We start from the raw sequence: 20,945 nt of genomic DNA on the forward strand, positions 1-20,945 counted from the left end.
CAATTATGTATATTATTATATTATATCAAATGAAATAAATAATATATATTTATATATAAATATTTTTGTTTAAAATATATTTATATATCTTTATAAATTTATTTATATATATTTTTATAAATATATAAATATATTTATTTCAATTTTGTTTTATAATATGTATATTTCAATTAATATTTATATTTTATTATATATATAAATTATATTAATATTAATATGTATATTAGATATATTATATCAATTGAAATAAATATATATATTCATATATAAGTATAAATATTTATAAATATATATTTCAATTTTTTTATAATATGTATATTAATATATATATATATATTTATATATATATTAAATATATATTAATTTACATATTATAAAACAAAATTGAAATAAAAAATATTATATATATAAATAAAAAATATTAATATATAGAAACAGAGCCAATATATATTTTAAAAAAATCCCAAAAATAATTTTTTTTTAAAGATTTTGGAATCAAATGTGGGATTCATCAAAACCCTCCAATCTACTTGGGTATGGAGAGTGACTGATTTTTCATGAATCATTCCAAGATTTCAAAACCTATACCCATTAGCCAAGCAACAATTTTGGGATTCAATCCAATTCTTGATTCCTATACCCTCCAACCAAGCACCCCCTAAACACTCATTGAAGGATCCCTAATTGAAAGTATAAGTAAGTATTAGATACACGTTATAAGTAAATATGTATTGATTATGAGTTAGGACCGAACTCCCATTACACTTGAAACCCTAATATTTTTTATGAGCCAAATATGCGCTTTACGTTATAAAATGCAAAGCCCAAAATCCAAAGGCTCAACATACACCGTCAAGTGAATCGGATGAGTTTCAGATTCATGAATGGATTCGATCGGTTCAATTCTGATTTAATGACTTACAATTATTTTAATATTAATTTACTTGGATAAAATTAATATGTGAAAAAATAAAAGAAATATCTAGTCAAAAACCAGTTTAAAGGTCGATTCTGATTGATTATTGACCGTATTTAATTGATTCTTGATTGAATTTGATCCATTCATTTAATTTTCTAAGTTAAATACAGAACCGGATAACGCTGATCTGCAGCTCAACGTCCAATCAAGTTAAATATAGAATCCAACCGAAACGATAACACTGATCCGCATGTCCAACGTCCAATCCAGTTTTCCAAATACTCTTCAGAACAGAGCATGCACCAACAAACACATTATTATTGGCACACTCATATGAGCAATACAAATCAGTGGTCCTTTCAGGCTATAATAAATGTGGTAGAGTTCTGTGGAGAGATTATCTCAAAGTCTCTCAACTCTCAACTCTCAACTCTCAACGACCCACACTCTACTGCAAATTTCAACAAGCTTAACTGCCAATTATGGAGAACCTTAAATGTGGAGTGGCCACCAAATGAAAGTAACAGTGCCTTATTGCAATGTGGTATGCTCCACTGTAACAGCTTGTCACCCATGTTCTACCCAAAAAAAAAAAAAAAAATCAATTCAAGATATAAATTGCACGAACTATGATCTTCAGATCAAAATAGAAAGATGTTTTGAATTTTGAAATATTTATGACATCTATGTTTTACTCATTTACGCATTGCTTATAGAAACTCTTCCTGCTATAGCTTTGAAATTTAGATTTTGTGCATTTATCGATATACTCTTAAGCAAGAATTCGATTGGAGACAGTTGAAAACATGCCACAAATTATGTTAAAAACAATTTTTAACATGAAATCATGTTAAAAACACAATTTTTAATTATGTTAAAAACATCCTGTGCATTAGGCTATCGGATCATACATTTTGAAATTAGACGAATAGAATTATATTTTAGATACGATTGATATAATTATTATAATTTTTTTTAATGATTCGATGTACACCCCTAGATACAGCAGTATTATCCACATATTTAGTTAGTGTAGATGGACAAAACTCACTTATAACGACATTGTTACGTGAAAGAAAACAATACATCCACATTAAAACCATAATCGTACTTGTTCCGAATCTATGTATATTGTTAAATATATATATATATATATATATATATATATATATATATATATATAATGAATATTTAAGCCAAATCTGACGGTTGATCGTCTGGTTGCTGCTTCCTTTCCTCTGTTAAATGTTACTTTCTACCATCGAAGCCTTGTTTGGATTGCTGTTTTCCGTCAAAAAATTACGTCGTCTTCCGTAACCACATTGCTTTGTTACTTTTTTTCCTTACATACATTAAATCGCTATAGTAATTTTTTCATGAAAAATACAATCCAAACACAATCGAGTTTCAAATAGCGCTGTTCTGGTCCCATACACGTAATAATGGGATCAGAACAACTTCTCGTCTACAAATTGCATGCCCCCCTTTTGGCCCATTTCTAAATTCTAACCATTGCATGGCCTCTACTGATATTTCTTACTTTCTGTGCTTGAAAAATTCTTGCACCATATTGTTCAAGAATACTTCTTGCTAGCTCAAATGGCCCCCAGAAGTTTTTTCAGAACTATTCTTTGGTTGATAGACAGGTGGATTTTCAGAGATAGAAATAAGCTTCCTCGGAAATTGCCATTTTTTGGGGTTCTTCCAGCTGTGCTTTTCACTTACAATAAGCTTCATGATGCCATTGTGGAGCATCTGCAGATGATTGGAAGGACAAGCTACTTGATAAAGCTCCCATGGTTTGTGAACATGGATATTGTCGGCACCGTTGATCCTGATGATGTATACCATGTAATGATCGCCAATTTCGCCAACTATCCAAAAGGGCCTGAGATGAAACGAATATTTGATGTTTTGGGTGATGGAATATTCACCTCGGATTTCGATCCTTGGAAGAATCAGAGAAAGCTTGCTAGGTTGTTGATCAATCATCAGAGGTTCCAGAAGTTTATGGTGAAAACCAACTGGGATAAAGTTGAGCAAGGGCTGATTCCAGTTCTTGAGCATTTTGCTGAAAATAGCCAGATTGTGGACATGCAAGATGTGTTCCAGAGATTGACTTTTGATACAACTTCAAAATTCATCACGGGTTACGATCCTGGATGCCTCGCTGTTGATTTCCCAGAGGTCGAATTCGCCAAGGCTATGGATGAAGTTGAAGAAGCAATAGTCATGCGCTATTTCTTGCCTGAAAATGTTCTGAAGTTCCTGAGTTTTGTTGGGATTGGACGAATGAAGACAACGAGTAAAGCTTACGCAACATTGGATCAAGCAATAGCCAAGTACATCTCCATGAAGAAGGAAGAGTTGAAGAAGGGGAACAAATCCTATGAAGGTGACGACAATGGTGAAGGTTTTGATCTCTTGACTTCATATGTGAAAGAAGGTGAGCGTATGGGAATGGTATTTGATGATAAGTTCTTCAGGGACACAACTCTCAATCTTATGATTGCAGGTAGAGATACAACTAGCTCAGGTCTCACTTGGTTTTTATGGCTTGTTTCAACTCATCCGGAAGTGGAAAAGAAGATCAGAGAAGAGCTCAAAGCTTCCATATCACCATCAGGAGAAGAAGATGAAAAGTTCAGGATTTTTAAGTTTGATGAAATAAAAAATCTTGTTTATTTACATGCAGCACTGTGTGAGACATTGAGGTTATATCCACCAGTTCCTTTTCAACACAAGACACCTCATAAGCCAGACATTCTTCCAAGTGGCCTACATGTTACTCCAAAGATGAAGGTAATGTTTCCCTTGTACGCAATGGGGAGAATGGAGTCCATCTGGGGGAAAGATTGCAAGGAGTTTAAGCCAGAAAGATGGATTTCTGAACGTGGAAGGGTTAAACACGAGCCTTCCTACAAGTTCTTGGCATTCAATGCTGGACCAAGAACTTGCCTTGGGAAGGAAGTGGCATTTACTCAAATGAAAGCTGTTGCTGCTGCAATTATTCACAACTATAATATTCAACTAGTGGAAGGTCACCCAGTTATTCCTAATGTTTCTGTCATTCTCTACATAAAAAATGGGCTTAAGGTTAGGGTTACAAAAAGATGGAAGTAAATTCTACGGGAGTCATTGGTAGGGACTCTCCTTTGCACCGATCACTGTCTAGTGGTCACCATTTGCACGTATAATAGACATTTTCAACTGGTAATTTACGGTGTTCCAAATGCCTTCCAGAACATGGTGATCATTAGATGCAGAACGGTGCGATGACCCTACTATAGGATTTACTGCAAAATTTCATGTGAGTCATTTCTTGAGGTTACTGATTCGTATGTCGAGAAGCTAGGCATACGCTTGAGTTGTCATTTGCTTATCGATTTTTAGTGATTTTTTTGGTCATGCTGGTGTTTTGCATTCATGATGTTTCTTTCAATGTTTGAGTAAATTCATTTGCTCGATCATACAATGAAAAACTTGCACTACATGTTCAGTCCCGGCTGTCATCAGCCAGACAAGTCCATTTTGTGTAACATGCATATACTCTGTCATCAGCCAGACAAGTCCCGGCTGTCATCATATATTTTTTTTTTGTCGACACGATAATTTCTATTTTACTTCTACTTCTACTTTACATTAAGGAAAAGAGGTGGATCCAAATGGATCAATGAGGAATCCGGATCAGACGGATGCTTTTGCATCTGTTGGTGAAATTCCAGGAAATCTTGGAGAAAAATACAAACAAGAAGTTTGATCTTTTAATTTACGTCCAAGAAGAGTTTTAAATCTCTTTTGATGGTCAACTGCTCTGCAACATGCTGTACAGGGTGCATAAATTTCGTGTCAATGTCACAAAGAAAAGGTGATGAAATAAGTAAAATTTCTAAATATGTGTGTAGATATCTAAATAATGTTCCATTGTCATTGTCGGAATTCTATGTACGTTGCTGTCGATGTCAGGATTGCATTTATGAAAAGGTTGGTATGTTCTAAACAATAACAAGAAAATACTAATATAATCATCAAGTGATTATAATGGTGTTAATACATCTTTTCTCTCATACTAAGTTTAGTAACTTTTATTTGGATATTTCAAACCCTAAAATTATTGGAGATGGATGGACCAATGAGTACTTCAATAGCATAAATTTGTGATGTTAAACATGAATGGAGAGTTTCCATTAATTTTCGCGTTTGTTTGGTTAGGCCAAACCCTAATAAAAAAAGGGCAAACCCTAATACTGCGTTTTTAAGTTCAGGAAAAGTGGAAGGATAAAGATTGCAAAGTGTACTTTTTGAACCATTTGCAGTAACAATTTGAATATTAGTGTAAATTCTCAAAAATTAAAAAAATTAATATGTGAAGCATAATAGATATCTTAAATTCAGGCCCATCGAAATCTGTCATTTTTAGCTTATTTAAAGAAAGAAAAAGACAGACAGCAGAGATTACCAAAAAAGAAAACAAAAAAAAAGAGGATGTTAATTGAAAACTCAAAAGTTCTGATTTTTCCCCTCCTTTTGAGAGAAGTTTGTGTTTGGATTGCATTTTTCATGATTTTTCATGGAAAAATTGCTGTAGCGATTTGATGCATGCGAGGAAAAAAGATAATAGGAAAATGTGATCACGGAAAATAACGTAATTTTTTTACGGAAAACAGCAATTCAAATAAGGCATGAAGGAAAATCTCCCTCGTGGCCAGCATTAATTTTGTTCGGGCCACTTGAGGAGATGTTGGTTGGTTTAATTAAATGGTATGGATCTAAAGCCTCTGAACCAGCTGCTTGCAGGATTAATGACTGCAGGGCCCTCTTTACGAAGTATGAACATCCATCACCTTTAAATGGTTAAATTTCCCATATTAAATGCTTAGGGATTCATGCTGTAATTAACTGCTCCAATTAGTCATTTAGAGGGCTCTACATGGTTGGAGCATGGGGCTCTTGGAGAAGGATTCTACTTTTACCTTGGTTTTGCAAATAACAACAATTATGCATATCAGTTTGCTTTGTGAATTGTATTATTATTAAAATAATTATTTCAGGAAAAATAATGGCACATCAAACACTCGTATTTATTATTTTTTTCTTACATTTATAGCTAGTTTGGATGTTTAGGTTAGAAAAGAAAAGATGGGAAATGTTTAAGTTACGAAAGAAAAGAAAAGAATAGAAAGGAAGAGAGAAGATTTAATATTGTTTGAGAGTTTTAAAAGGAAGTATAATGATTTTGAATATATATATATATATATATATATATATATATATATATATATATATATATATATCAATAAAATTTCATTCAATAGTTTTGTGAGGATAAAATGGATAATTTAAAAAGTTTTGTAAGCTTCCATCAGTTTTTGCTTTGCTTTCTACCGGTTTTTGGTTAGAAAATTGCACTACAGCAGCACTTGGCATCCTTGAAAATCCATTTTTTTTCTTTTCTTTTCCGTTTCACTTGAAAGTCCCGTAATAATATCTACCTTTCTCTTCCTTTTTTTTTTCGATTCCGTGTAAATCTCAACTCCCAAACTAGCTATTAGGCATGCTATCATTTTAATTTCAATTTTTTTTGTTTTTAGAATAAATTAACACTTAGAGAAATGGCCACGCACTCGTTAGACAAGCAATTTTCTTTTCTTTTTTATTTTATTTTTGATTAAATAAGAAAGAAGACCATCAGTTGGACTCTACTTATACCTTGATGACTCGAGCTCAAGACATTAGTAAGAGTGTTTGACCACCTAAGGTTCACTCCTTAGACAAAGAAATTATACAACTTCAAACATTTGAAGGTAATTGTAGTGTTTGAGCATAGATTTATTTCTGAAAAGAGTTCAAATGTTGTATTCAAGTTGAGTTCTTTATTGATCAATAGATTAATGGCCCTCTTTGGAAGCTTGATTTTTTACCAAGTGTGTATAAAATTAGTTTTTTAACAACTTTTACTACAAGAACCCCAAAAAACTTATCAAAATTTTTAACCTAATACACTTCAAAAATATACAAAAAACTTTCCTTTCAACTTTTCTTCTTTTTCCTCCCCCGCCCAACCCACCATGTCCTCCGGCGCCGGCGACCACCTCCACTACCATTCCGGCGCCGATCACTATTCCGGCGGTCCTTTTTTTTTTTTTTCTCTCCCTCCTCCCTCCCCTCTTCGACTCTGCCTCCCCCACCACCCTCCCCCTTTACCCGATCTGATCGCTGATGCTCTTTTTTTTTTTCTTTCTCCCTCCCCTCTCCCTTCTTCCTCTCTGCCTCCCCGCCACCCTCCCCATCCCCCTCCCCCTTTGACGGATCTGGTCGCGTGACCAGATCGCAAACGGGGAGAGGGAGGGGAGCTGCGATCTGGTCGCACGACCAGATCACAGCTAGGGGAGGCCGAAGGGGGAGGGGGAGGGTGGCTGGGGAAGGAAGGGGAAGGGAAGGGCCGGTGGGGGAAGGAAGGGATGGCAGGGAAGGGAGAGGGAGGGGTGGCGGGGAAGGGAGAGAAGAAGACAAAAAAAGCAAAAAAAAAAGAGGGTGGCGGGGTAAGGGAGAAGGGAAGGGGAGAGGGGGAGGGACAAGAGGGATGGCGGGGGAGGGAGAGGGGAAGAGAAAAACAGCAAAAAAAAAAAATTGATTCTCACCTGTTGGTTGCTGCCATGGAGGTACCGAGAGAGGGATCAGGGGAGGGGAGGGGGAGGGAGAAGAGGAAGAAAGGGAGGAAGGAAAAGAAAAAAAAAAGAAAGAAAAAATAAGAAAAAAGAAAAAAGAAAATGAAAGAAAGAAAATGAAAAGGAAAAAAAAAATTCATCTTACAAACATCCAAATTTTTACAAAAACTTTTTTATAATTTCTATAGTGATTGAGAGTAAAATTTTATATAAATATCCAAAAAACTCGCATTCCAAATAGGCCCGTTGATTGAGAACTGAAGTTCTGATGGGTTGATTTTTGTACGTTGAGATCGTCAAATTTTCTAGTTTAACAACCGGGTAGATACTGACAATTATTAAAGCTTGATTTGATCGGAAAAACGGCTTGATGGATCTTCCCAAAGTCCTCTTTTTAAAGGAGGGAATGGCAGACTGGCAGTACTTTTCTTCTGTTCTGTTGATTGCACTTTTCTTGACTTCTGACCATGCCAGTAACAAGAACCAAGAAAAAAAAAAGAGCCGCTGTTGTTGACTTCTGACCATGTTAGTAAAGAGAACAGTTATTCTTTTGATTAACTCACGAGTAGGGTGAGTAAAATCGGAAAATTTCGATTCAGAATTTTGAATTCGATAATTCGAAATAAAAATCGAAATATTCGATTTTGAATTGATTAAATTCGGTAATAAAATTTTTTGAATCGAAATCGAAATCGAAATTCAGAATTTCTATTTCGATTTCAAATCTATTATATATATATATAATATATAATATAACATTTATATTATAATAATTTTTATATTCATGAATTCGGAAAAAACAGAATTCCTATTTCGATTTCAATTTCGTTTTCATACATATATATATATGTAATATAATATTTATATAATAATAATAATAATTTTTATATTCATGAATTCGGTGAAATCGGAATTTACTGAATTTCAAATTGAATTCGAAATTAGTCGAAAATTCTGATACCGAAATTTAGAAAAATTCCGATTTTAAAGTTCCGAATTATCGATTTCGATTTCGATTCACACCCCTACTCACGAGTGCTTGCATCTTATAGCTTGCAACTGGAGTTAAACTATTCTTTTTGTTTTTTTTAACCATAATATTTTTATAACCTAATCTATTCTATTATACAGAAAAAGAGAGTTTAAAAAGACCGTGCAAGGGACTAGCAAATATATAAAACTTACAAAATCAAAGAAGTGTTCTGCCATCTCTTCTAAATTTTTTTCTAATTGCAAGTAAGTTTTGAATCCCCGATTTATGGCTCAAAAAGGGATTAGTCCCCTTTTGATGGCAGTTGAGCCAAAGCTATGTGGTTCTAGAGTTAAACCATTCGATCGAGCTAGTTTCTTCTAAATCCTGTATATTGTATGTATACCTTACAATATCTGACTACGGAATTTGTGTAGATGGATCCTCCCTTGTTGTTTTGTCCATTGATCTTGGATAGTCTGTTTATCTGTGACCTGCTTCGTTCTGGATAAAGATTTCCATCACACCCTTAAAACTTCAAGAAATATCTGGTCCTTTGCAATAGAATTCTGATTTTCATTTTTGTTTTGTTATTTATTGGTAAGGGGAGGGGGAAAGTATCAACAGCAGAGCTATGACTCTAAGATTAAGAGGGCAATTGCTTTTAGTGTGTTATCAAATGCAAACTTTTCTTGTATAATAAATAGTTGTTGCAATAATGAGTTTTCGAGAGAATAATAATATTCAAGTAATAATACGAATAGAGTATTTTTGGGCTCTAGACAATCATAATTCTCAAAAATGGAATTGAAATGAATATCATTCTTTAGTTGTCACGTTTAAGATTCTTGTTTTGTTTTCAAATAATACTTTAATTTTCCTTTTAAAATAGACGATAATGTGATTATTGTAGGGGGGGGATAGTATAAAGGAACAAATAAAATGTGATTATTGCAGTTGAAATATTTCTTTCGAGTCGCCATCGATCTTAAAGTAATTTTCAAACTTTGATATGTTTAGGAACCTATTAATATTTTAAAAAGGGAGGACCTTTATTTTTAAGGGAGTCTCCAATACTTAAGTCAGTACTTAGATTAGAAAGATTAAATGGTAAGGAGTGGCACATGGAGATGGAGAGGAATAAAATTCTCTACATTTTTTTTTTGGTTTATTTTTCCACCCTTCTCCACACTCTTCTCACTTTCAATTATCAAGCATAAGATTCGAACTCTGATAACGAAGAAAACTCTAAAAGCCTCGAACAAATTTCTCTGCTTAATAATGAACCTCCAAAAAATAGGTGAGCTAGTATTTGGTGGTGGAGTAGAATATAATTCTTCTCTTATAAATAAACCTCCAACACGTAGGTGAGGTGGTATATGGATGTCGATTAAATTAGAGTGAGGTTCTTTTATAGTCAAGGTGGTATTTTAAGGTCGAATAAAATGTAATTCTCCACTTGAAAAAGAATGTCAAACAAGTAGGTGAGGATCAAGTTAATGTGATACGAAATATTGGACGTAAAAAATTTTTATTTCCCGAAACGATGGAAGTTTTTATTCGTGCTAAACATAATATTTTCATGTTGGCCTAGGTCCATTGTTGTTACATATGTAGGGCAACATATGAGCAGTAGTTACCAACATAGTATTTACATGTCGGAATATTGGACGTGAGAAGTTGAATCCGAACACTTTATGAGTAGTCGTAACCAGCTCTCGAACATTGGCATGATCCAATAGTGGACCTAAGTACCGTCCAGTGGGGGCACAGGCCCGTGCCTTCACTAGCCGAAAGACAATTAATGTCTACGAGTGTATTTAAATAGAAAAGCAATTTTAAATATTATTTTACTTACATCACAAACATAATTTTTAATTAATATTTTATTTTATAATTATATTTTTATCTCATATATTTTATATCATAAAAAATGTTACAGTTGTTATTTTCAGATAGGAGCAATATTTCAAATAATCTCCTGTCGAAACGCAACAATATTAGGCTGAAAATCTATTAAAACATGATTTGTGCACTCACTGAATTGTCAAATAAATTTTATTATCATAGTTGCTGCAGTAGTTTGGGGAAGAATCAATAAATAAAGAAAATTAAAGCACGGTAGCAAAACTCAAGTACCTTAAAAGTTACAAAGTAATTTTACTTAACCCACAATATCGTTACTCCCCATTTGAGCAACTTCATTAAGAGTTATTTCTTCATAAGGGTTTAATTTTTTTTTTAATTAAGTGTTATTTCTTCAAAGGGTTCCTATACAACAAGATGCTTCAAGTTCTCAAAAATCACCTTGGTACCTGGCCTACCTAAGTACGGGTTGAAATTATGTACTAATTGAAGTTGCCTAGTTTATTGGCATAGGACAAGATGTCCCCATTCATATTGATGCTGTGGAGTTTCCATCTTAATAGCCATGGATTGGCCACATTGATACTCCAAGAGACATTAATATTACTCCTCCAACATTCTCAAGACATATATATATATATATATTTCTTGTTTCCTTTCCTTCCTTTTCAAGACAACCGGGTGCTAGGAGGGGTAATTGACTACAGTACTACACCCCAACTCGATATGTTGTTTTGTTTTGTTCTTTTCAGACTTGAACGTTTTTATAGCATCAATAATATATAGATTGAGACTTGACTTGGAACTATAATTCTCTCTCAAGGCTTGAGTCATGCCAAGATTTGGGACCAAAAAACCTACATTATTTCATAATATATAACGAGTATGAGTTAAATTGTCCCCTTCACTAACTTTGCTCTTTTTCCTTGACCCTCCTTCACTAATAAATTGTCAAATTGTCCCCTCTTTTCTTTTCCCTTCTGCTCGGTATTTGCTACCATTGCTACCCCCTTCCTTTTCCTTGTTCCTCTTTGCCTTTATACCTATTGCCCATCTTGGTAAATATGATTCATGTAATTTTGGTTGTTTTTTTTCTTTTCTTTCTTTTTTGTTCTTTTTATGGGCTGATAGAACTAGGTGTTATTGAAGATCAAGAGTTCAGGAAAATGGTAGTAGCTTTTTAGGGACTGGGTTGTTAAAAGGTTGCTGCAGATTAGATACAAAGATAAAGGGATTTGGTGTTTGTGATATCTTAATGATTATTTGGTTTTAGTCAAGTAATCACATTGACTTTTAATATCTAAAGAGGCAGTTATTGTGGGTCTATTGGAGAAAGCTAGAAGACCATTTATGGGAAATCTAGTGTTGAATGAATAGCTTGTGGTTATGATTTTTGGGCTGTTCAAGTTGTTGGACCTGCATAGGATCTGGTTTTGAAGTGTTTTTTTTTTTCTTTTTTTTTTTTTTTGAAGAAGTCAACAGATGGGTGGCAATTGTTCCAGTGATGAGTTTGCTTAAAAAAAAAAAATCCAGGCGGGTGTGTTGTGCACCCGTTTGATCCGGTGGTGGTTCAGTCCCCTCCGAATTATCCCTGGACCTCCTTAGGTCCGCCCTCTCCTCCTTAGCGTAGAATTTATACAACTGTTGTCGTCTTCGAAAAAAAAAGAGTAGTTAAAGAATATTATTAACAAACTCTTCTTTTCTTTTTCTTTTGACAAAAAATGTGTATTTTAGGTTACATTGAAAAATAATTAAATGATTGGGTTTTTTTTTTTTTTTTGTCGGTTAAACAATAAAAACAAGAGTGGTATGTGTAATATTTAGAATTAGAGGGGAGCTTATTGAAATTGATAGAAATCTTGCGAGTGGCTTCTTAAATTATCCCAAAGAAATATTTAAAATCAAAAGGGAACTTCTTACAATTGTCAAAAACCTTAGGGGACGTTTCTGAAATTATCCCAAAAAATTCCATTTTTTTGGTAATGATTTTGTGGAGTCAGGGCAGAATTAATGGACGACTGATCACATGAATGTGAATTCTTCTTTATAGAATCACGAATGCAGTAATTCACCCATAATCTAATCTCTTTTTCAATAAGATGAACTAATAAACTATGCCACCAGTCATCAGAAAATACAATTTCTTGTACGTTAATTAATTTGCAAGTGGAAGTAATATATTACACGTTTGACATTAATTAATTTTGCCTCATGAATTTTGTAGAAATTTTATGTATTATTACACGTTTTGCAGAATGATTTGAGTACAAAATATAAATGAAGGTAAGGCAACGTTGTGTCAATATACTACTGCATGTCTCTATAATAGTCCAATCTATAACCCGCTTGGAATATAGTTTTTTTTTTTTTTTTTTTTCCCGAAGAGATTTTTCTTCCGAGGTTGGTCCATAGAGGTGAAGCTCGCGTAGATAGATTAGGGTTTCCATCTGTCAGGAAATGTAAACGATAGTTTATTAATTTATGTGTGTGAGTATTCGGACATTTTACTCCTTTTTTTAATAAAAAAAAAAATCTCATGTGTTAATTTATTGATTGTATTTTTATTAAACAATTAATAAAATTAGGGATGACGGCCCTCCTTCATGTACGGGATTTTTTATTAAAAAAAAAGAGAGATTAATTTCCATATCTAATTGCTGAAAGATGATCAATATGCATGCGTGTAAGGTTCATTTGCTTGCCACCACTTATTGAAGTGGAATTTAATATTGGAAATGATCTTCTATATTAAGAAGCAAGGGGAATATTTTTCTTGGGCTTGAAAGCCAAAGAGTTGAGGGAGTGATTATAGGACGTAATACCATTTGTGCCCAGAAACAATCCGTTTGTTTTGCTTCAATCCATGCCTAGAAATAGAAACTTCCTTCCAATTTAAGATTTATGGGAAAGAATTGGTACTTCATAATACTTGCAAAATTTGTCCCTTTGTCACTTTTAGAAAAAAATGAGTTGAAATGTGCTAGTTAATTTGTTAAAATTGGGAACAATATGACTTGTGTGCTTATCACACGTTCTATTAGAAAGGGAATAAAAAAATAAAATAAAAACTTATCCTTGTCAAGTTAGTAAAAGGGTAAAATACTTGATAATAGACTACTGTTCAGCATATAATATAGGGTTAATTACATTTACCTCCCCTGAGGTTTGACCATATTACCAACCAATCCCTATAATTTGTCCAAATAACAGTCTCACCCTTTGAATGATCAAACATTTAACAAAAACCCCCTTAATGCCGAAAATGCCCTTATGAGGCCATGTTGAGGATTTAACATGCTTTGAACCACAAATTCGAACCATACTTGAGGATTTAAAATAATTGCTTCTTTTTTATTTTTCTTTCAATTTATCTAATTTTTAATATTCATTTTTAAGATTTAAAATAATTATTGATTCAAAACTATTTATGGAAGCAAAGATATGATTTTTATAAAATAATAAGCAAAAACTTTTTTCTATTTTTTTGGATTACTTGAAGGTTAATAAATAAAAATATGTTCTTTTTAATGCAATATGGCCTCAAAAAGGGCATTTTCGGCATTAAGGGGGTTTTTGTTAAATGTTTGACCATTCAAAGGGTAAGACCGTTATTTGGACAAATTATAGGGATTGATTGGTAATATGGTCAAACCTCAGGGGAGATAAATGTAATTAACCCTATAATATATACATATGTTTGAGACAAAAGGAGATTTCCCCTTACATTGGAAGCAAAAATGATTTTCTTTCCCCTATAATTTTAATTGAAATCTTTTTCTTTTTTAGGGTAAGGCAGTGTTTAAAAGTAAAATTGATCAAATAGAGGCAGCATATTCTTCTCTTTTTCACAGCTTAACTAGATTTTATGCTTAGCATCAACAAAACAAAAGTCTTAGAATTTCTTATAGGCGCTGCTTCTCAAACAAAGCACATGATATGATGCAAGAAAAAAAATTAAAAAAAGATACAAAAGTAAAATTCCATATGGTAGACTTTTTGCTTGAAAGCCTACTTTTTAGACACCTTGAGCTACTTGAACACTAAATTCAACTAAAATTTAGAACCATGCATGCTCCATATCATTTTTGAATGGAGATCGATTTGATCACTAGAAAAGGAAAACACACACACAAACACACATGCTGTTTAGATGAAATTTAAGCCCATCTCTTGCTAACCCTAACTTTGAGGCCATGCTTCATGTAAAGAATGACAGAAAGATTAGGCACCACAGGATGACCTTCCACCATTTCAACGTTGTAGTTATGGATCATGGCAGCAGCAACAGCTTTCATCTGAGTAAATGCCACTTCTTTCCCCAGACAAGTTCGCGGTCCAGCGTTGAAAGCCAAGAACTTGTAGGAGGGCTCATGTTTGATTGTTCCCCTCTCAGAAATCCATCTCTCTGGCTTGAATTCCCATGAATCTTTGCCCCATATAAACTTCATCCTCCCCATGGCGTACAGAGAAAATATTACCTTTATTTTTGGATGAACTCGATGACCACTTGGAAGTGTGTCTGGTTGAAGAGGAAACTTATGCTGGAATGGAACAGGTGGATATAGCCTCATTGATTCACATAACGCAGCATGAATATAAACAAGATTCTTCAGTTCATCCACTTTGAACAGCCTAAAATTTTCGGCTTCTTCGTTAACCTGAATGACTGATTTCAATTCTTCCCTGATCTTATTCAACACTGTAGGATGAGTTGAAACAAGCCAAATAAACCAAGTTAATGCTGAACTAGTTGTGTCTCTTCCAGCAATCATAAAGTTTATAATGGTATCTCTCAAGAACTTGTCATCCCTCTTCAATCCTGTGGTGATTTCATTATCACCTAGATTGATATATGATGTCAAAAGATCAAAGCCCTCTTCATCATTTGTGGACTTTGTTCCTTTTTTCAGCTCTTCTTGCTTCACTGAGATGTACTTACAGATGACTTCATCTAGGATTTTCCAAGATTTGCTCAGTTTCTTTTCTTGTCCTATTCCTAGCCACCTTTCCAATTTCAGAACAATTTCAGGCAAAATATGTCTCATAAATATTGCTTCTTCAACCTCATCCATGGCCTTGGAGAATGGAACACCCGGGAAATCGATAGAAAGACATCCAGGATCATAGCCTGTGACAAATTTACAAGTTGTATCAAAGGTTAATCTCTGGAATACATCTTGTAAATCCACCATTAGGCCTTGCTTAGCAACATAATCAAGAATGGGAATAAGCCCTTTTTCCACTTTGTTCCAGCTAGTGCTGACCAAGAACTTGTGGAAACTTTGATGATTAAGTAGAGCTCTAGCAAGTTTCCTCTGGCATTTCCACAAATCCAAGTCAGAATTGAATATCCCATCTCCCAAAACCTCAAATATTTTCTTGAATTCCGGCCCTTTTGGGAAATTCACGAAATTTGAACTCATTATATAGTGCACATTTGCTGGATCAACAGTGCCCAGAATGTCCATATTTGCAAAAGAAGGCCCCTTAAGGTGGTAAGTGCCCCTGGTCTTCTCCAAAACCTCAGCACACTTATCATGAATTCGATGAATATTCATAATCAGATAAGGAAATGTGCCTAGAATTGGCAATTTCCATGCAAGCCTTTTGAAGCTTCTTAAATTTCTAAGATAAAAGAAGCATATAATTGCTAGGAAAATTTCAAAATAACCCAATGAAAACAAGGCCATTTTAAGTAGCTAAGGTACAATATGAAAATATTTGCAGACTTGTACGTTTTCTCAGTTGGTGTAAACCCTCTCTATATATATAAGTTAATCTTTTACATACGTACAGTGTATACACATCATCATTGAATACATAACAATCCATCTGAATATAAGATTCAAATTCAAATTTTACTCTCGTATCATGCATCCAACTGTAACAATGTATATATATCTTGATCATACAGGAAGATCAACTTTGGCTTGTTTGTGCATTTATATAACCATGCACGTTACTCCACAGATTATCCAATAGAAAATGAAGCTTTCTTGTTGCACTAGTAGTCCCTAGTTTTGGATAAAATTATGAGACCGTAGTGGTTATGCTAAGTTGCTAAATATCTTACTGTAGTTGAGGCAAGTAGGAGTATTCAAGTTTATAGGCCGTACAGCACTGGACCATTCTACTTTTTAGCAGGCCCAGAAAATGCAGGAATACATTTCTTCTTGCGTCATCTATTTTACTTAGAAAACCTTGTTAGTTGTGGGGTTTCTTTCCCTACCAGAAACTAGAAACGACAGGTATCCAATTCCATAATTTCTTGAACCAATGTCGATCCTCTTCTTTGTTTCGTAAAGTATGTTTTATAAGGAGGCTTGTAAAACTTACAAGGGAAAAAAAAAAAAAAAAAAACTAGTTTGCACCTCTAATATTTTGACTAGTTCTCATCTACATTCTAATTTTGGACATTACATTTTGATATTCTCAAGTTTTCTAAATTCACCTCGATCACTAACGATGTCGTATAGATGCAATTACGAACCATGCAAGTTTACTTTACTTAAAAAAAAAAATGCAAGTTTTACTTGCATAATTACATGTTTAGTTGAATAAATTTATCTTTTTTTGCGAGTGAATTTATCGATGATGAATTCAATCGTCACTTCCACATGATATATTTATGACTGGCAAGAAAGGCACCCAATGTTTAAATATATGCTTATGAATTAACTTAAGTTTTAGATATAGATTATATATTACAAATTGAAGTGATGAAAGCAATTTTGTTGCTGTCAAATAATTACAAGGGATAAGGTCTACTTCATGTCTAAAATGGTTTTCATCAAATGTCACAATTCAAAAGCATTTTGTCAACCAAGAAGACTTTGTTGCGAGAAGAGTCGTATTTCTCGTTACAGTTCTTTAGCAAGAATTCCAAATCCTACACATGCACAAAACACTTTGGTCAAAACATTTGAAACTAGCAGCTGAAACAAGATAGACTATAACAATTAGAGATTGATTTTATAGAGTATGGAGAATAGTTGATTTTTATTATTTAATGAAGAATATATGATCGACTTTGACTGTCTAATGGCTTGTCATGAATCTAATTGGATTATGTAGCTTATCAATTGATTATATAGAGGTAATCAAGAAACCATATCAACTAGCATATAGGAGACAAGAAGGTTAATTAGATTAACTGTGAATTACTGCATCTTTCTATCTTAAATCCACACTTTGTACAAGTTATATGTAGCAGAAGGATATGATTTAGTCTCTCCTCAAAAATAGTACTACCGTAGGTGGGTGAAAGGTAGCGGAGAGATGGAGGACGAAATTTCAATGCCATCAACTGTAAACATAAGATAAGTTACATAATCTACGCACGCAAACATTGTCTCATTGGATACATTTACTTCTACATCATATGACTGGCAAGAAAGATACCCAAAGTTTTAAAATATTCTTATGATGAATTAGCTTGAGTTTTGGGTATATTACAAATTGAAGTAATTAAAGAAATTTTGTTGTTGTCAAATAATTACAAGAGAGATATAATGTCTTATTCATGTCTATACAGTACATTGATTCATTGATTATACAACATGGAAACGTACCACATGCATGATGATCAAAGTCTAAAGGTCCTAATGGATGATCAGCAATTAGTTCGATGACTGTACAAAAGGAAATATAAAAGATAAAGCCAATATTGAAAGGTTAGAGTGAAGATCGATTATTGTTAGAATTGGAGACACATTTCCATTTGTGTCTCAGGTCTCTTCCTATCATAAATGAATAACCCCGCTCTCAAGCCTAGCAGGCTACCCACCTACCTACACCCTGAGGATGTGGAGGTTGCCCTAACCTTTTTTTGGGGGGAGTTAGGCAAAGAACAGTTGCAGGTAGCAACCGTATGAAAAGGTAGTTGAAGTCTACGATTTGGTTCAAAAAAAAAAAAAATTTAAATCACATCTTGTACATCGATTTTAATATCATGTGTCAGGTTCATAAAATTTTGTTATATATTTATAAAACTGTTGAAAGTGAGTTACATTCTAAACAAAATGAATTAATCGTATGAAAATGAAACAAAATCGGTCCAAACAGTTTTTCTGACAATAATTTGCTATTGATTCTTTCTCGGAAAAGTCTTGAATCCTGAGTGAACCCTCCCTCAATTCACCACTGTACATATATATATATATACTCAAATTACATTTCCAAAGTTGCAAAATGTTAATCAGTATTAGGGGCACTAGCTTAAAACTTATAGGTTTGTTACTGTGTTATTAGCCTTTTGCTAGAAACCACTCCATAATTTTTAATCAATGTTTGGCTAGCTACCATTTTTTTTTCTCTTAAACTTGGTTGAAATTTTAACAGGGATTGTTATCTCTTTCTATCTTTCAGCCTTTTCTTCACATTTTTTTTAATACCGAAAAAGAATAACACCTTGATTTTCGGCTAAAATGATAATATGTCGTACATGCTGCTATAGACGAGGAGTTGTAATGCATCAACCTGCTGTTCCATATTAAGGTATAACCTGTTCATATTATAAGAAGATTAAGATGTGAAATACAATAACAACAAACACATACTGTAATTACTATATTTTATAAGCAAATAAGGGACGATACATTAATTGGGATAGTACTCAAATTAAGACTCGAAAACGGGGACTATAATTCAATACAATTAACATATTATATAGGTTACATAGGGTAAATATTCGGATTATATGACACAGGACTGAGAATCACAACAGAACCCAGGGGGATTTGGAAGCTAGAATAGACGAAATTAAGCTTAATTTCCACGTTCTTGATCCCACCTTTTGCTAACCTTGACCTTCAAGCCTTGCTTAATATAGAGAATGACAGAAATGTTAGGGACAATTTTTTGCCCTTTAACCACTCGAACATGGTAATTGTGGATTATAGTTGCAGCAACTGCCTTTAGCTGTGTGAAAGCCACTTCTTTTCCAAGGCAAGTCCTAGGGCCAGCATTGAAAGCCAAGAACTTGTATGATGGCTCATGCTTAATCGTTCCACGATCCGATATCCACCTCTCGGGCTTCATTTCCATGCAATCTTTCCCCCAGATCGATGCCATTCTTCCCATTGCATACAAAGAAAACATAATCTTCATCTTTGGGTAGACTTGGTGGCCTGTTGGAAGGATGTCTGGTTCAAGAGGCTCCTTATGCTGGAATGGAACTGGTGGATAAAGCCTCAGTGATTCACACAATGCTCCATGCAGATAAACCAACTTGTTCAAGTCTTGAACCTTGAAAAGTTGGTATTTTTCAGTATCAACCGGGGGTGTAATTGACCTTAATTCTTCCCTGATCTTCGTTTCAACGATGGGATTCTGTGAAAGAAGCCAGAAAAACCAAGTGAGAGCTGAGCTGGTTGTATCTCGCCCCGCGATCATGAGATTCAATATGGTATCTCTTAGGAAAGTATCATCATCACTTGGCAATTCCATGGTTTTTGCTTCAGTAATGTATGATGTTAACAAATCAATGCCATCTTGATCATCAGTTCTTGATTTTGACGAAGACTTGCTGCTTAGTTCTTCTCTTTTCTTCGAGATGTACTCACCGATAACACGATCTAAAGTTTTCCAAGCTTCACTGTACTTCTTCTCTTCTCCAATATTTAGCAATCTTTGTAACTTCCATGTGCTTTCAGGCTGAATATTCCTTGCAGCTATCGCTTCTTCAGCTCTATCCAAGGCTCTTGCAAACGGAACATCTGGAAAATTGATTGACACGCAGCCAGGATCATAGCCTGTGACTAATTTGCATGTTGTATCAAATGTGAATCTCTGGAACAAATCTTGCAGGTCCAACACTTGGCCTGTTTTGCATAGATGATCAAGAACTGGAATAAGCCCTTTTTCAACCTTATCACGACTAGTTTTCACCAAAAACTGATGAAACCTATGATGATTAATCAAAAACCTAGTAGTTTTTCTTTGGCTTTTCCACAAATCCATGTCTGCATTGAAAATACCATCTCCCAAAACATCAAACATCTCCTTGAACTTAGGCCCTTTGGGGAAATTCGGAAAATTTCCACTCATGATGTGGTGAATATTAGCAGGATCAACAGTGAGCAGCGTATCCATGTTGAAGAACCACGGACCTTTAAACAGGAAAGTTCCTCCAGCTAGTCTTGCAACGTTAGTGCAATTGTCATGAAGCCAATTTGCATACAGGATAAGATTCGGCAGCATTCCAATGATCGGCCAATTCCATGGAAGCCCTTTATCATTCCTTAAAGCCCACAAATAGAGAAAGCAAAAAAATGCTAATATGACCTCAAAGTACCCCAAGGCTCCTAGTACTAAAGCCATTTATGTTCTGACCAATGCTTTCAAGATCGAGGAAAAAGTTAAGAGAAGAAGCTCAAGCTTTGGTTTTTGTAGCCTGAATAATCTGTGAATTATATCAGAAAGGATCAGAACTTGGCAATTTTGAACTACTAAAAGAAATGAATACTGGCAACTGTCAACTACCAACAAAATGAGTTTAACTGACGTTCTCATGATTTTTGTA

At 34.1% G+C, this 20,945-nt stretch overlaps 3 protein-coding genes across 3 annotated transcripts; 1 reads left to right on the forward strand and 2 right to left on the reverse strand.

The window, feature by feature from the left end:
- Positions 1-2,407: 2,407 nt before the first annotated feature.
- Positions 2,408-4,327, forward strand: LOC140010125 (alkane hydroxylase MAH1-like). Its single transcript, XM_072056474.1, has one exon. The coding sequence runs from the start codon at positions 2,519-2,521 to the stop codon at positions 4,040-4,042; it is 1,524 nt and encodes a 507-aa protein (XP_071912575.1). The 5' UTR covers positions 2,408-2,518; the 3' UTR covers positions 4,043-4,327.
- Positions 4,328-14,377: 10,050 nt separating this feature from the next.
- LOC113701043 (alkane hydroxylase MAH1) lies at positions 14,378-16,146 on the reverse strand. The gene has a single exon (XM_027221496.2). It carries the CDS (start codon positions 16,111-16,113, stop codon positions 14,581-14,583), a length of 1,533 nt encoding a protein of 510 aa, XP_027077297.2. The 5' UTR covers positions 16,114-16,146; the 3' UTR covers positions 14,378-14,580.
- Positions 16,147-18,978: 2,832 nt separating this feature from the next.
- LOC140010729 (alkane hydroxylase MAH1-like) lies at positions 18,979-20,851 on the reverse strand. The gene has a single exon (XM_072058087.1). The coding sequence runs from the start codon at positions 20,741-20,743 to the stop codon at positions 19,190-19,192; it is 1,554 nt and encodes a 517-aa protein (XP_071914188.1). The 5' UTR covers positions 20,744-20,851; the 3' UTR covers positions 18,979-19,189.
- Between the last annotated feature and the right edge of the window lie 94 nt (positions 20,852-20,945).

This window comes from Coffea arabica, chromosome 7c, assembly GCF_036785885.1.
Source record: "Coffea arabica cultivar ET-39 chromosome 7c, Coffea Arabica ET-39 HiFi, whole genome shotgun sequence".
NCBI classification, from domain to species: Eukaryota; Viridiplantae; Streptophyta; class Magnoliopsida; order Gentianales; family Rubiaceae; genus Coffea; species Coffea arabica.